The 18,103-nt window shown below is 52.8% G+C and overlaps 1 protein-coding gene across 1 annotated transcript in view; it reads right to left on the bottom strand.

Moving 5' to 3' along the window:
• Positions 1–13,728: 13,728 nt before the first annotated feature.
• The window catches only part of FREM1 (FRAS1 related extracellular matrix 1), a 57,448-nt gene continuing 53,073 nt past the window's right edge, over positions 13,729–18,103 (bottom strand). The window contains exons 37-38 of the mRNA XM_078605428.1: positions 17,696–17,781; positions 13,729–15,340 (exon numbers count right to left, since the gene is read on the bottom strand). Of these exons, the coding sequence (XP_078461554.1) occupies positions 15,099–15,340; positions 17,696–17,781 (328 nt within the window). The 3' untranslated portion in view covers positions 13,729–15,098. The remainder of the gene's footprint in view (positions 15,341–17,695; positions 17,782–18,103) is intronic.

Raw genomic sequence — 18,103 nt, 5'->3', positions numbered from 1 at the left:
CAATCTCACCCATACACAATAACAATAACAGCCATTCCCTACGAAGTGGCGGCGATTTCAGCACAGCGCGTGTGCCAGGCTAGGTGCACTTTGAGCCCACGTGCAGTGCCTAAGGCTCGCTGCTTGCAGGAGGGCATGGGACAGACCCACGCGATATGGGTTGACTGAGATGACTGGCAGATGCACTGCCTCTGCTGCCTACTGCGCAAGCTGCTCCGCTCGTTGTTGTGAGCGTCGATCCTCTTGCCCCCCGTTGTTGCTGAAGGGCGACTGCTTCCAACTCCCCAGTAGCGTCCTTCACGAGCCGATCCACATCATCCTGTACCGCATCGGTCCATCTCTTCTCCAGCCTGTGCCGCGCCCGTTTAACCCCCTCCATCCAGCCAAACAGAAGCTGTTTGGGCATGCGGCGGTGGCTGGGCATGCGGGCTGCATGACCCAACCAACGCAGCCTTGCCTGCCGGAGGAGATCACTGATGAGACTGTGTCCAGATATTTCAAGGATCCGCAAGCCCCTCACACGATCCAGATCTGGTTAAACCCAGCGTGGATCGTAGGCGGGCCAGCCTGAATGTTTCAAACGGGCGCAGATGTTCTTTCAGAGGGGCACCACGTTTCGCAAGGACACACGCATGTAAACATGTAAACATGCAAACAATGTACATGTACTCAACTCGGGTTGCACGGTTCGTACCGCAGTACGCTAATAGCTGCAAAACCGCTGTATATACAACATTAATATGTGTGTGTGGGGAGCAGTATTATGAGTAGTGTATCTGTTAGGGCTCTGCGCTACGAAATATCTAAACCGGTCCTGGGTCTCACCTAGGGAGACAAAGGCGACCGGGCGTGATGCTGGACACCCGACTCCCTTCGTGTGCCGTGCCGGCCTTCATAGGTACTTGCTAACAGCACTTGCCCCAACAATCTATTAAGGCTAAACTGGGGATCTTTGTCTTTGATGTAAATATATATACACATATATACACCCAAGCACATACACTCGAATATACGAATACATACAAGTGTAGTTATATATAAGCACATATATGTACACACACGTACGTTTAATTTATAGCCTGCTGCCACTCCACTGCTGGATGAAGGCCTCTCTACCACATGTCAATGATGGAGGTTGTTTGACCATACTTCACCACGCTGGTCAGTGTGGGGTGTACACAGTCTGACAGACAACTGCAGCGCTACGCGTAATAACCGCATTCCAAACAAAGACAAAGATCCCCCATATAGCCTTAACAGACTGTTGGGGCAAGTGCTGTTAGCGAGCACCTATGAAAGCCGGCACGGCACACGAGGGGGTGGGTGGCCAACACCACGCCCGGCCGCCTTTGTCTCCCGAATGGCAATGTTTTTTTTACACATAGCACCAGGTACTCAATTAAGGCTGAGTCGACCTAGGGGAGGCCCAGGACCGGTTCGGATACTCGTCACCAGTGCTGCTATCCGCGAGCGTGGAATCGAACCCGGGTCGCCGGGTTCGTAGCGCAGCGGCGCGCTACCCTGCTGACTACGCCACCGCCCCCCACAACCGACAACTTGCGGGGGGCTACGTTCAGTTCGCGTACTCACAACAACAACAACACAAAACACAGCGTACGCTAACAAACGTGTGCAGATACGCGTGCGCGTGGACGCGCACGACGACACGAGCACACATCCTCCGCGTAGGATATTTTAAAAATAAAAATAAACTTGGGGGGGGGGCAAGGGCTGTTAGGCTGCCGTTGAAAACACGACGCTTGGCACGCCGCTCCAGGTGACCTCTTCGCTTGTGGCTGAGTCGACGGTTGCGATGAACTCGCCACTTGTTGGTTGTTTGGGAATCGAATTCGCGGTCGCCGGGTTCGTAGCGCGGTGCGCTAACCACCGCACTACCGCTACGTATACTGCAGTACAACGCACAGACACATCCGTGTAGTACGCACACACACACACGCCCGTATTATAGGATGCTGGATAACACTTATAAAACAAGTAAACACTTCCTAAGCTGATTGCTCTGCACGTGTCTAAGATGTGTGCACGTGTGTGGTTCAAGGTATGTGCGTGTGTGGCTCAAGGTATGTGCGTGTGTGTTTCAAGGCATGTGCGTGTGTGTTTCAAGGCATGTGCGTGTGTGTTTCAAGGCATGTGCGTGCGTGGTTCAAGGCATGTGCGTGTGTGGTTCAAGGTATGTGCGTGTGTGGTTCAAGACATGTGCGTGTGTGGCTCAAGGCATGTACGTGTGTGTTTCAAGGCATGTGCGTGTGTGTTTCAAGGCATGTGCGTGTGTGTTTCAAGGTATGTGCGTGTGTGTTTCAAGGCATGTGCGTGTGTGGTTCAAGGCATGTGCGTGTGTGTTTCAAGGCATGTGCGTGTGTGTTTCAAGGCATGTGCGTGTGTGGTTCAAGGCATGTGCGTGTGTGGTTCAAGGCATGTGCGTGTGTGTTTCAAGGTATGTGCGTGTGTGTTTCAAGGTATGTGCGTGTGTGTTTCAAGGCATGTGCGTGTGTGTTTCAAGGCATGTGCGTGTGTGTTTCAAGGTATGTGCGTGTGTGTTTCAAGGTATGTGCGTGCGTGGTTCAATGCATGTGCGTGTGTGTTTCAAGGCGTGTGTGTGTGTTTCAAGGTATGTGCGTGTGTGTTTCAAGGCATGTGCGTGCGTGGTTCAAGGCATGTGCGTGTTTGTTTCAAGGTATGTGCGTGTGTGGTTCAAGGCATGTGCGTGTGTGTTTCAAGGCATGTGCGTGTGTGGTTCAAGGTATGTGCGTGTGTGGTTCAAGGCATGTGCGTGTGTGTTTCAAGGCATGTGCGTGTGTGTTTCAAGGTATGTGCGTGTGTGTTTCAGGGTATGTGCGTGCGTGGTTCAAGGCATGTGCGTGTTTGTTTCAAGGTATGTGCGTGTGTGGTTCAAGGCATGTGCGTGCGTGGTTCAAGGCATGTGCATGTGTGTTTCAAGGCATGTGCGTGTGTGGTTCAAGGTATGTGTGTGTGTGGTTCAATGCATGTGCGTGTGTGTTTCAAGGCATGTATGTGTGTGGTTCAAGGCATGTGCGTGTGTGTTTCAAGGTATGTGCGTGCGTGGTTCAAGGCATGTGCATGTTTGTTTCAAGGTATGTGCGTGTGTGGTTCAAGGCATGTGCGTGTGTGTTTCAAGGCATGTGCGTGTGTGGTTCAAGGTATGTGCGTGTGTGGTTCAAGGCATGTGCGTGTGTGGTTCAAGGCATGTGCGTGTGTGCTATTGAAAACCATTCGGAGCGCGACAACTGAGGACATCTCAGTTCCGGCCCCTGTTGCGGCTAACATCATCTTCCGAGATGTTTGGCGCGCGTGGAAGAGTAGGCCAAAGACCCATTCTAGTAAGGGAGTGGGAGGGGACTCTCTCTAGAGTTCCTTGTAGGGGAGGCCCTTTCGCCCGCAGTGGGCATGAGCAAGCAGTTGCAGCGTTGCGCCTTTGCCCTCAATTGCCCGTATCGTTTCGTATGTGTGTGTGGATGCATGTGAATAAGCGACCGGTCCTGGAACTACCCTAGGTCGGCTTGGCCTCAAATGAGTACCGGTATCTGGTGAACGTTGCTACTCGGGAGACAAATGCGGCCGGCGGGATCTTTGCACATATATACACAGATACAAAGATCCCCCCATAGCCTTCACAGACTGTTGGGGCAAGTGCTGTTAGCGAGCACCTGTGAAGGCCGGCACGGCTCACGAGGGGCTGGACGGCCAGCAACCACGGCCGACCGCCTTTGTGGCGATGTTTACACACCGCATCAGGTACTCATTTGAGGATGAGTCGACCTAGGAGAGGCCCATGACCGGTTTACATAATCGTCACTGGTGTTGGCCGTGAGCGGGAATCGAACTCAAGTCACCGATATCGTAGCGCAGCGCGCAAACCGCGGCATGAATGGATTGATGAGCATGTGCTTGTGTGTCCGTGTATGTCTGTGTGTGTGTCCGTGTGTACATGTGTGTCTGTGTGTGTACGTGTGCGTCTCTGTGTCTGTGTGTGTTCGTGTGTGTGCGTGTATGTACGTGTGTACGTGTGTGTGCGTGTGTGTTTGTATGTGTGCGTGCGTGTGCGTGTGTATGCGTGTGTGTGCGTGTGTGTGCGTGTGTGCTTGTATGTGTGCGTGCGTGTGCGTGTGTGTGCGTGTGTGTGTGTGCGTGTGTGTTCCGTGAGTGGGTAGGGCGCTGGCGAGGCTGGCCCTGGCGATGCGAGTGCAGGGTGTGCAGGGTGCGATATCGCGGTTTTTTTTTTACTCCGGGGAGCCCGTGTCTGCTCACGACTGATAACGGGGGCGGAGGGAGAGCAGTGGTAAGAGGGAGGGAGTGGAGCAGGAGGAGGGAGGGGGAGGGAGGGTGGTGGAGGAAGAGGAGGGATGCGGGGGGGGGGATTCGGGGGGGGGGATGAGCTCCCGAATTTACGCATTCTCATCTTCACCCAATTGTTACGCACGCGCCCCGTTTTACATTTATATATATATACACACAGACACAGATCACCCGTATAGCCTCGAACAGACTGTTGGGGCAAGTGCTGTTAAGCGAGCACCTATGAAGCCCAACGTGGCACAAGAGGGGGAGCTTTGGCCATCACCACGCCCCGCCGCCTTTGTCTTCCCAGTGCCGATGTTTACACACTCTACCAGGTACTCATTTAAGGTTCATTCGACCGGGGGCAGACACGGAACTGGTTAAAATATTCGCCACTGTTATTGGTCGTGAGCGGGAATCGAACTCGTGCAGCCGATTTCGTCGCACAGTGCGCAAACCAACTGCACACACACACACACAGATTGACACACACACACACATACCCACAGATTGACACACACACACACCCACAGATTGACACACACACAGATCGACACACAGATCGACACACACACAGCCTCGATAGCCACGCGCACACACCGTTACACAGATGCATAGACACCGACAAAGATCCCCCGTTAAGCCTGTAACAGACTGTTGGGGCAAGTGCTGTTAGCGAGCACCTATGAAGGCCAGCACGGCACACGAAGGGGTGGGTGGCCAGCACCACGCCCGACCGCCTTTGTCTCCCCAGTGGCGATGTTTACACACCGCACCAGGTACTCATTTGAGGTTGAGTCAACCTAGGGGAAGCCCAGGACCGGTTCACATAATCGACACCGGTGTTGGCCGTGAGCGGGAATCGAACCCCCCGGGTAGCCGGGTTCGTAGCGCAGCATAGCGCTGACCGCTACTCCACCACCAAACACCGACACGCACAGGCCCACAGACACACGGACAGCCATCGTAGCGACATTGCAATCACGATCCACGTCGGCCGAATCATACGCGGCCGACATCAAAGTGCAGTCACACACGCGTGGTCACTCACGCGCGCGCGCACACAGACAGGGCCCTGCCCCAAACCATTGGGGCGCCGCGGTGGCTAGGAGATGTTCACTACCTCGCCTGGTATACGGGAGGTTCGTGGGATCGATCCCCGACCCTGACGCCTGCTGTATATTTGGAGTTTGCGTGTCCCTCTCACCGTGGTCGCGTGCGTTTTTATCTGGTGAAATAACAAATAGTTTTGTTTTTATCAGACGTTAGAGCGGTGTCCTTCATTGCCACTGGTGGCCCCTGGTGACCTTTAGCGCGGCCCCTGGTGACCTTTAGTGCCACCCGTGATGTGCGGCCCCCGACAATACACAACGAGTGACAACACCGCCCCACCGCCATCATCATCGTCGTCGTCGCGCTGATGTCAAACCCCCAGTGGTTTCAAACGTGTGGCGGCCCTCACACACTGATGATGTCTTATCGGCGAAAGTGTTCCCCCGACCCCTCTGAAAATGAGTGAAGAACACTGCGTTACATCATCCCCATTATTATTATTGTGAATTGCACGAGGGAGTGCGACTGCTGAGACTTTGTATCGGAGGCGTCAGCGCGCAGTGGGAACCCACGATAGCACTCCGCACGTGGGTTCCTCCAGCAGCGAAAACAACGATTCTGATTCTGTGTGAATCCACTGCTGGATGAGTGGCTTCCCACACCCCTTGCGGGCCGCCGCGAGGGCTGTTTTGACCATACTTCACCACGCTGGTGGAGCGAGTTGGTGAAAGTGAGGGAGAGGGACAGGGGCGGATTGAGGGGGGGGGGGGGGGGCGATTACCCCCATCGCCCCCCCCCCCCCCCGTTCATACCTCACACATTTTTATTGATATTTACCAAAGACAATACGTTTATACTGTTTGGTTCTTTCGGTAAAGTCACGTAGGTAAAAAAATAATAGATCACGACGTTTCGATCGCAACACAAGCAATCGTCATCAGGTGGGACAACTACAGAAAGAAACAACTACAGCAAGAAAAAACAGATGTAGTTCTCCCACCTGATGACGATTGCTTGTGTTGCGATCGAAACGTCGTGATCTATTATTTTTCTACCTCCGTGACTTTACCGAAAGAACCAAAGAGCATGGATTCCTGCAGTCACGAAAGCTACAAATCAAGATACAATACGTTTATTTTTTCATGACCCTATTTGTAACGAAACAAATTTTCCAGTTTTGGGATGGTTGCAAAGTCTGGCATCTGGTAATCTTCGCCTTCCTCATATTCTTCCTGGACATCCCCAGCCTCGTGTGGCCTCCCTTCCTGGCTCCTCTTCCTCCGCTCACTCCTCCCGTGTCCCATGGGCCATCGCCATCATCATCATCATCTCCACGTCCACTCCAGGGCCCTTCAATCCTGGCTCACCGCTTCTAAACCACCTCTTCCTAGCACTGCCTCTTCCGTTCTCTCTCTCTCTGTCTCGAATCTGTCGGTCTAACGTCGTGTTCTTCACTCGTTGTCAGAGGATGTGCCACTTTGGCCGATAAGACATCGTCAGTGTGCGAGGGTCGTCACATATTTGTGGATTTGACAGCAGCACGACGATGATGGGAGGTGATCTCACGCGTTGTCTGTTGTTGGGGCCCGCACTAAAAGGCCCCCAGTGACCCGCGGGGCCTTGCGATGAAAAAGACTGCTCGTGTAATGGAACATAACGCGTTGAGAGAGAGGTGTGGGATCAGAGGTGAGGGGCGGAGAAGGTGGATACCGGTAACAACCTTGCGTTTCAGTACAATGGACACCAAAGACAAATATCCCCCGTATAGCCGTTTCACAGACTGTTGGGTCAAGTGCTGTCAGCGAGCACCTGTGAAGGCAGGAACGACACGCAAGCGGGTGGGTGGCCAGCACCACGCCCGTCCGCATTTGTCTCCCGAGTGGCGATGTTTGCTATACACCGCAACAGGGAATGGATATCAAAGACAAATCTTGGCAAGTGCCTCTGTAGTAGTACTATGAACTATTTCCCCCACCCCCAGGTACAGCCCCACTGAGCTCTACAGCTCTTCTCCGGAAGCTACCTGGCCACAAATGATAGCTCAGTTAAGTGGCTTGTCACGTGGACATTTATAGCAGCCAAATACTCTAAACGCGTGGTGATGTTGAATCTAAATGTGGAGGGAATAACCGGAGGACCCGTAGAAAATTCCACGCGACCACGGGGAGAAAGAGAGAGAGACACGCAAACTCCAAAAAATGCAACAGGCGTCAGGGTCGGGATCGAACCCACGCACTCCTGCACACCGGGCGAGGTAGTTAACATCTCCTAGCCACCGTGGCGCCCGGAGTATCCGTAGAAAATGCTTATGTTTACTTGATGTGGTGTGCCGGGTGTAGAATTATTTTCCAGATCGCCGACCGGGCCGAATCCGGCTGGAATTAGACCACGTCGCCCTCCCACACGAGTGCATTTAAACAAGTTAGGGGAAAGCATGCATACGCATGGATTACGTGACGCGTTTCTCTTCGGAAGTACTCATTTAAATTATCAGTCTTGTGTCATGAAGAAAATGGGCCATTGCCCGAAACGTCACCTATTAAATGTTTTTTTTTCCCTCTCTCTGTTAGGGCCACACACGCAGTGGTACTGACGATTGTGTTGAGTTTGTATCGTTGCTAATTTACTGGACGGAAGCCGACCCGCAGCTGCGAGGACAACAGGCGTTTTCGTATTTGAATATACTGCACACGTACGTACGTACGTTGAACTTCTATCGCACCGTACGTAGCCAACCGGGCTAACGAGGAGCGCAGGAATGTAGTCGTTCGTGCTGCTCTGGGTTGCGTCTCCCTGACTTGATGGGCGAGGCCCGGGTAATAATAATCCGTCAGATAAAAGTGCCGTCACCGCAAACACAACTCTGTGTTGCAGGTTCGTTCACATTTGAGTAGCTAACTGGACATCTGCGGGAAAAAAACAGCTTTGTAGCTCATCGGATTTCTCCACCATGAATACATATTCTGATTCAGAGTCACCTTTAGATAGCTGTCAATCCATTCGGTTTAGCAGCCCGTATTGTTGTACATGGGGAATTGAGTTTTCAGGTCCATACGGCGTACAGCCGTTTCAATACGGGCCAACGAAAATGTGTCGATTAATTTGTGTTTCACCCTCGTGATGAGACTTTGTCGGATGGACGTTGAGATTTATAAAGGCATGGGGGTGACCAATAAGGTCTGAATTGATCTGTAAAACACATTTCTGCGGAGGGAGCTGATAGGAACGTTGGGTTGCTCGGTCAATGGCCAGGGTCAACGGCGGCGTGGTATATTCCGCAAATATGCCCGACTGTGAGGGCGGGCACAAGCCGGCGTGAGTAGGTTAAACGTTGAGTTTAATAACGGCACCACGGGGTGACCAGCCACTCCCCACCCAGCCCCACCCCTCCCACCCCTCACCAGCCCCTCCCCACCCTCCCCACCCAGCCCCTCCTCACCCTCCCCACCCAGCCCCTCCTCACCCTCCCCACCCAGCCCCTCCTCATCCTCCCCACCCAGCCCCTCCCCACCCAGCCCCTCCCTGCACGACGGACGGACACAATAATCCCCTGTGGGCTGGTGTAACCAGTGGGTTCCTACCGGTATAAGGTAGGGCACTGACGAGGAGTTACAGCTGGGCCCAACTCGTTCCGGGCGAATGTCGCAACGCAGCTGACGCGAACCCGAGTCACGTCGAGTCGCATTTGCGGCTGCGCTCATCATCGCCAGATCACAGCTCTCTGGGCCGGCGGTGGACATTCCACATTTCTATGGCGGGGGGCACGCGTATCAGCATCCGACGATCATCATCATCATCGTCACGCGACCTCCGACCATCCTCGTCGCAGCAACGGCAGCAGCGGCTTTTGGCTGCTGGCCATCGAACCAAGACGGTGGTAACCGTATCGCGTGGCGCTTCCAGACGCGCCGTCTGGAACGTTCTTCCCTTCCGAGATTAGGAAGCCACTGGAGCCATGCATCATCGAGATTGAAAACTCAATTATTTAGAACCGTGTTCCCCCAGCTCTTCGTATTCATATAACATTGTTCGATTCAAGGCACGTGTTACACTCCTATCTATTACCACTGTGACGGTGCTGTTTGTAGCTGGCCGCTTGACACACATATATTAAAGAAAACAAATCTAGAATGAAAACTAATTTCGTTAAAACTGCTTTCTCTGTTTAGTTTGTTGTCCTTCCCCCACACCTCCGATGAGCGCGGTTGGCTACGTACGGTGCGAAAGAAAGTTCAACACACATACGTACATGCTGTTGAACTCTCCGCAAAGTAGCGGCCGCAGAGGGATGATGATGATGATGGGGTTGAGTCAAACCCCGAGAACGATTGTTTCAGGGCGCTTTGTACGTTGACACCATCACGAGTATTGAACCCGCCGAATCCATGCAGGATTGAAACTCGTGCGCCCGTTCCTGTTGTGGGTCGAGTCCGCTGGCTCTTACCCGCCCGATCGCATCACCACGGGGGTGGGGGGGGGTGGTCTCGCCGCATCGTCAATCGCTGTCAAACCCTCAAGGAATGGAAAGAGTAACAAGTAAATAAAAACAACAACAACAACACACGCACCAACCTCCCCCCCCACCCCCCCCCCCCCCCAAGTTACGTTATCGCTGTCAACACGCAGTTTCAATTTGGGAACTCGCAAAACCAAATCGTCGATTCGCCAGGTGGTTCTTTCTCTCTCTCGTTACGATCGCTCGCAACTTCAATACACAGCGACACTGCCCGGCGCCTGTGAATCTGGGGGCGGGTGAGGAGGAGGAGGGGTGTGGGAGGCTACGGGGTTTGTCGCCCTGCCTGTGGTTTGTCATGCAAATCGACGTTCCCACACCACGAAGAAGAGGGAACGTGGGAAGACGGCCACTTGGGCCATTTAGTGGCCGATGTCCAAGATAAGATTGTGCCGGGGGTTGATGGTGGTGATGGTGGTGGTGGTGATGGTGATGGTGGTGGTGATGGTGGTGGTGGTGATGGTGGTGATGGTGATGGTCTCTTTTTTCTCCTGCCCGGACGCCTTGCGCCTCGTCATAACGCGATGGGGTTGGGGTTCGAGTTGGGATGCGAGTGTGTGTGTACGTGTGTACGTGTGTGTGTGTACGTGTGGGGAGCGGTAGTGTAGTGGTTAGCGCGCTGCGCTATTAACCTGGCGACCCGGGTTCGATTCCCGCTCACGGCTAACACCAGTGACGATTATCTGAATCGGTCCTGGGCCTCCCCTAGGTCGACTCAGCCTTAAATGAGTATCTGGTGCGGTGTGTAAACATCGCCACTGGGGAGACAAAGGCGGTCGGGCGTGGTGCTGGCCACCCACCCCCTCGTGTACCGTTCCGGCCTTCATAGGTGCTCGCTAACAGCACTTGCCCCTACAGTCTGTTAAGGCTATACGGGGGATCTTTATCTTTGTGTGTACGTGTGTGTATGTCTGTGTGTGAAGCGGTAGTGTAGTGGTTAGCGCGCTGCGCTATGAACCCGGCGACCGGGGTTCGATTCCCGCTCACGGCCAACACCGGTGGCGAATATCTGAACCGGTCTTTGGCCTCCCTTAGGTCGACTCAGCCTCAAATGAGTACCTGGTGCGGTGTGTAGTAAACATCGACACCGGGGAGACAAAGGCGGTCGGGCGCGGTGCTCCCCACCCACCTCCTCGTGTACCGTTCCGGCCTTCATAGGTGCTCGCGAACAACACTTGCCCCAACAGCCTGTCACAGGCTATACGGGGGATCTTCATCTTTGTTTGTGCATGGGCGTTGATTGCTACCAACCCAACGACCGCAGTTCCAATTCCGGGCCACGGCTAACGTCACCTGAAGCAGTCCATGCCACCTCTACTCGAGTGACGGATCGACTTTAAATGAGTTATCGTACTTGGCCCCGATGTGTAACCGCTCTCGGGTCGTGCCGGAATGAACAGTTGTCAATAGCACTTTTACCCCACGGGTCCGTACGGGCTTTGTAGCGGCACCTTTGTCTTTGTGGGTAAAGAGCAGGTGTATGATCAAACCATCAGGTTGTGTTCACGTCGAGTGTGACATCATTATGGTCAGCATCAGACAACAACAGCATATACAAATCATCATCGTCGTCGGAAGCAAATGCAATCATCATAATCAGCAGCGAAAGCAGAGACATACGATTGATCGTTATCATATTCATCCGAATCATCTCAATCAATCATCAGCAGACTTATCATCGTCATAGGTTAGAGGCACCATCATTATTTCAATGTAATTCATATGCAATCATTTAATCATCATCATCATCAGCAGCAGCATCAGCAGACTCAATCCATTATCATCTGCAGCAGTCGTTTGCCAACGCAACTGAACATCGGCCCCACGCTCAACGGAGTAGACAGACACACTCGACTTCAATAACAAATCAAGATTTAAAAAAATATAATCAGTCAACGTAATTTCCTGCTCAAATTAGCAGTGGGACGGTGATCGTTATCCGTTTTCAGCCATGCGCCAGTGGTGGAAATTCCACATTCCTATGGCGGGGGCAAGTATTAATCACAAAAACAAGTCCCGATGGCCAAATTGATGGGAAAAAAACCCCGACTTTGTCACATCTCGTAAGCTAAGCAGGCTTTAAGCCTGGATTGCGCTCGGATGGGCGACGTGAACAACAAAAACAACAGTCCATTACAAGCTGCTATGGGGGTAAAGCGGTGGGTAGCGGAGCGCAAATGCACCCACATCCATCGTTGTACCGTATTTCTATGCTCCCCGCATTCACCGACGCACACTGCCCAGCGCGGCGAAGTCCGTTCACGCGTACCCCCCCACCCACCCCCCACCAACGAACCACCAATCTAGCAGTGGATTGACAACAACACGTGTGCACACAAACACGAGCTAGAGAATGGGGGTCGTGCGGGTGTTGGACTATAACTCGGACGAGGCTGTACTCACTGGCGCTGCCGACTAAAACCGGATTTTTTTTTAAAATCCCACACTCTGCCAAAGCCGCCCAGGTCTTGCCAAATGTAATTAATGACGTGATGAATTACAGGCATTTGCATGCGAAAGACGCCGGTTTTGTTGACATATTGCTCTTAACTGCATTGGCCACAAGCTACTATTGGCACTCGGGAATACTTGGTTTGGCCCAATGAGTTTTGAGACAGAACCATTAATCTGTGTCTTTGTAATTGTATGTGTGTGTGTGTGCACGTGTGTCTTTGTGGATGCGTGTGTTGGCAAGAGTGGGGGAGCACAGGTGGTGCCCGTTCGTCAGTCATCTCAGTCGGTTAAACCCACAACACCTGGGTCTGTCCCGTGACCTCCTGCCAGCCGGCGAGCCATCAATACTTCACGTGATGGCCTCAAAGTGCACCTAGCCTGGCACAAGAGCTGTGGCTCTTTGCATGTGGATTGTTGCATCGACAAAAAAAGTTGAAAGATGGCGATGTCTTAAAAAAGTCCTTAGTGGACAGATGATGACTGATGATCATGATGATACGCTACGATACGATACAAAGCTGTGGGAGAGGTGGAGCAGTGGTGATCAGCACCACACTACGAACCTGACAACCTGAGTTCGACTCAGGGCCACCTCTAACATCGGTGCGGATGTTGGGTAGCCATCGAACAAAAACGGTGGTCACTGCATCGCCCTTTCAGCTGCGCTTCTGTGGCCGTCTGGAACGCTCTTCCTGCCGATATTAGGAGGCCACTGGAGCCTTGCGCTTTCAAACCATCATCTAGATTGAAAACTAATTTCTTTAAAACTGCTTTTTGCGTTTCGTTTGTCGTACTGCCCCCACACCTCCGATTAGCACGGTTGGCTACGCACGGTGCGAAAGAAGTTGAACGTGCATGACGTACATACTCCGGTGGGGAGCGATGTCTGAACCAGTTATGATCTTCGCTTTGTCGACTTGGCCTTGAACGAGCAGCTGATGTGGTGTGTCCATCGCATCGCCCCATCGGGTGACAATGCCATCACAACTCCGCGGAGTTTGTCATTTGCGCGGTTTTTGCAGAGGCCGCGGAAAACCCCAGTCAATCGGAGAGGCAACGGCAGCAGAAGGGCGCCGAATTCCTTCCTCCCAAGCTCTGCAGTCCTCTATGTATCACATTATTACCGGCCAACAAATGACACTTTAACTATCACGCATGCACAGGAACATATTCAGCTTTGAACCCAGTGACTCGAGTTTGAATTCCGGGGCACGGCTCACAGCCGAGCACGGTGACCCACGTCACCGACCCGCACCGATGAGGGTGGTGAAGTATGGTTAAACAACCCTTGACCGTCGTGGTGTCTTCAGAGCCCTCGTCCGGCAGTGTATCGACAAAGGGCTGTAAACTATTACAATGTCGTAGACGTGAATGCCGTACACGACTCGGCGTAAGTTGGAGTCGATTTATTACACAATGCGGTGGGAACGCAGACGGACCTGTAACCGCAAGCATACGTCGAGAAACACGTCCCGTGAATATACACTGGCAACAAATACTGCTTTTTAAAAAATATAACTCTCGTTTCGTTACAAAACGCGTGCGCAACACCACCACTAGGTTAGGCTACGGGAGGAGTTTACGACGACGGGAGCGAGCAGAGCACGGTTCGGTCTGAGCTTCGAGGCAAGAACGCGATTCAAACGAATGGTCTCCTCTTACGGGACGTGTGGTGGTGTTTTTGCGGCCGTTTCGAAAGTCGCTCCGAACACTTTCCCATCGACACGTCTCGCGCGAGAACCCCGCTCCAAGACGTCTGCAAGTTGCAGGGTGGGGGTGGGGGCCGGGCGGGGGGGGGGTCCCGTTCACCGCTGAATCTCAGAACGCGCAAGAGGCTCAACGTTAATTGGGGAGGCGTCGTAGCGCCGCTGTTTTTAAAGACGTCGTTACTCGCCGCGGAGAACCGTGACGACACGACCGCCGCCGCTCTACGACAGCTGGCGCCAAACTGTGCCACTCGCCCTGCCGCGCGGCCTTTTACTTCCGATTCCGTTCCGTTGACGCACGCGAAAAACTGACGACGTACACGTACGTCATCGGAATTGGAAGGAGTTAATCGCAGCGGGGAGTGGTGGTGCAGCGATTGGCGCACGATTCTCGTCTACCGCTTACATCGAGTGACATCAGAACCGGTCCTGGGAACACCACCAAACCCCCCCCCCCCTACAACTCCTCCACCTTCACCAACCCGCACTGACCAGCGTGGTGAAGTATAGTCATACTCCATCAAGCTTAATTATCTAGGAGAGCCACGCTGAGTCACAGGACTCTTCATCAGGAGGGTGCTGCCGCTGCTTCTACATTAGATTTTTATTCGAAAAGATGCTTTCAGCCAATCTGTGATGAGTTGCGTTTATTGTTTAGTCACGTGGAGAGGAAACCGGAGCACCCGGAGAAACTCCACGCGTCGAGCGAGCGTGGGGGACAACAACGCTCAAGCATCGTACAGATGGAAACAGATGGCGATTAGTCCACACTTGCTGTAACCACGCGTTGGGGAGCTTCGATTCGATCGGTGATCGAGCGCGTGGGGCACACACGTGGAGCGAAACGTCGCGGGCATCGCGCCGAACGGCAACACGCGGCGGCGGTGGCGGAGAGTTGATGCCGGTGGAGTTTCGTGGTCGAGATTCCTGCTTGGAAGAGAATCTTCACGTTGTGGCCGCCCCTTCTAGCCTCCCCCCCCACAACCTCCCCTCCCCGCTCACCCCCCCCACCACAGCCAAACCTTGCCTTGCCTTCCGTCGGGAAGGGGAGGGCATCATTCTCGCACGCACACGTAGGGGAGCGACGCGCCCCCCCTGCACCCCCGCCTGGCCCACTTCCCCCTCTGCTGGGCCAGGACACAGCCACCGTGGGCCCCCCCGCGGGGCCTCCGCCGCCGCCCGCCGCTGTGAGGGGCCGCGTCGCGGTCGGAGCGGCCGCCCCCTCGCCAGTTGGTGAAGGTGACCGGGTCGCCGTTGGTCCACTGCCAGCTGCCCTCCTCCTGCCGGTCGCTCAGGCCTGTGCACCGTCCGGAAGAGGCTCCCGGTTTAGAAATGTACCTTTTAAAAATACTTTATATTGTTTTATAAATATATATATAAGTTGTATATCCAGCTGGAAAACAGCAACGTTAAATCGGTGCCGTTGTGTGGCTCAGAGAGTTGGCACGGAGAGGATGGGGTCCTCCCATAACAGATGCCTCCACAGGAGAATCTGCCGCGGCATTCTTCCGGCCAAACAAAACCCACGGCACCGAACTCCACGAGAAGACCGCTTGTCCTAGTGTCACACACAAGACACCGAGAGACGGACACTCGGCTGGCTGGGACACGTTCTCAGAATGGACCAGGACCGTATTCCAAAAATTGCCCTGAGATGAACACCACGGGGCAAAAGGCAACCTGGATGAGCCGAGACCACTTTGTTCTCCCCGTGGTCACGTGGATTTTCCTCCGGGTCCACCGGTTTTTCCCTCTACATTTCGAAACATGCATTTAAGAGTATTTGGCTGCTCTAGATTTCGATGTGATAAGCCGCTTCGTTGAGCTATCATTGTGGCCAGGTGGCTTCTAGAGCTACGTAGCTGAGTGTGCCTTCCCTCGTAAGATAAAAACTAGCTTAGTTTTATAGTGTTAGCTATGGAAGGAAACAGAAACCCATGCAGAACAAGGGTAGGAGTCTACACACTTCACACGGGGATGCACTCGAGTTTGGAATCAAACCCGGGCCCTTCTTGCCGTGAAGCACCGTGGCGTTTACCACCGTGCCGCCACCCTGCCCGGCGTGCCTCGCTATCTCCGTGGCAGCTCGCCGCCGTCTGGAACGCCTTAGCCCACTGACGCACATTCGCAGCGGCGCTCAACATCACGCAGACCTCTAAGGGGGCGCTTCAAGGCCGCGCACACCTCCTCCCTCGCCTGGCTTTTGAGCGACGCCGAGATTGCCCCCCCCCCCCCGCGCCTCCGTCAAAGTCATTTATGTCCGTGAAATACTGCGTGAATAGCAGATTGCGTTATTATTATTGTTGTTGCATTATTATTATTATTATTGCGTTTGCTTTGTTAAATGACATTTAATTTTCCTTCCTTTATATTTTTTGTTCGTAAAAGAGTATTCGTGACGCTTTGCATTATTAGTTTTATCGTTTCCGACCGGTTCCCTATTCCCGTAACATTGCAGAGCACTCTTAATTTTAGAACTTTCGTGACTGCAGGAATTATTATTTGGTTCTTTCGGTTAAGTCACGGCTAAAGATAAAATAATAAATTAAATTAAATAATAGAATACGACGTTTCGATTGCAACACAAGCAATCATCATCAGGTATAATGAAATAGCGACATAAAATCTAACCAGAAAACTATAGACAGACATATTAGCAGACAGATATCACCAAGATACATAGCGGGAGCAACACAGGTAACAGAGAGGGGTGATCGTCTCTGTGTGGTGGCCTTAAATAGACAGAGGGGGGGGGCGGAGGCAGAGCACTGTACCGATGCTGGCCGTTTGCATCGCGACCGACGAAACCACGATCACGACCAAGCCCCGTAGCGTATAACACGCGGCACAACATACAGAACAGTCGCAGGACACACATGAAAAAATAGAGCCTAACAGCTTATTGGGCACCTTCCTGCTGAAATAAATGAAATATTAAATCTAAATTTATTTAGTGTTATTATTCTGCATTGGACTAGCTCAGGGGTCGGCAACCTTTCAAAGAAGAAGATACAATTTTTTTGGTCTTTGCCCAAAATAGTTTCCGATCGCCACATCACTCACGCAGAGCTACTTGTAGACAAACACAGAAGCAGGTATACAGCAGATAATACAGTTTGACTGTTGTACATCCTGTTGTCACCAGGACATTCCATAGTGACCCATTCCCTGCCATATTTAATCAATAATCTTTACGTTAAATTATGCTGAAGATTTAGGTTTAAATTTAAAGCTTTCGTGACTGCAGGGATTCATATTATTGGTTCTTTCGGTAAAGTCACGTAGAAGGGAGATAATAAAATAATATAATATAAATATAAAACAATGAAAATTATCACGACGTTCCGACTGCAACACTGGCTTTCACACCCGATGATGATTGCTTGTGTTGCCGTCAAAACGTCGTGATAATTGTTATTGTTTTATATTTATATTACTTTATTATCTCCCTTCTACGTGACTTTACCGAAAGAACCAAGAAGATTCAAGTTTTAGTTTTTTTTAAACGGCTGCCCGCAACAGGGACAGCCAAAGAGCCACAAGGGGGACGCCAAAAAGCCGCATGCCACTCCTGAGACGCGGGTTGCCGACCCCTGGACGAGCAGTGCACTCTGGAATAAAAACCAACGAAGGCCCGCGCGCGGTGTCGTACCGATCCAGAATGGCTGGCGGCTGCCAAAGTCCCAGAGCCAGGACATCTCCTCCCGGGACCGCACGCTCACCAGGGTGCCGTCGTGACTGTGGGAAACAGCGGACAGCAAAACGGTCGGCTTGCAAAACTTAACAAAAATAAGCCCTCGCCTCGCGGACGAACAACCAGCCGCGCCGCGCCTCCCGATCGCTCGACACACGTCGGGGGAATCTCTCTCTCTCTCTGTCTCGCTCTGCGACAGGCGAGCGTTGTTGTGCCGCGCTCGTTATATCTACGTCAACGGAGGGGATCGTCCGCATGCGCGCGTACGCAAGTCTCCTGCGAGACGTCTGGTCGGTATGGAAGAGTAGTTGAACTTTCTTTCGCGCCGTACGTAGCCAACCGTGCGAAGCAGAGGTGCCGGAAATA

Source organism: Lampetra planeri, chromosome 24 (genome assembly GCF_965212315.1).
Source record: "Lampetra planeri chromosome 24, kcLamPlan1.2.h2, whole genome shotgun sequence".
Taxonomy (NCBI): Eukaryota; Metazoa; Chordata; class Hyperoartia; order Petromyzontiformes; family Petromyzontidae; genus Lampetra; species Lampetra planeri.
This window is presented reverse-complemented; position numbering and strand designations above follow the sequence as displayed.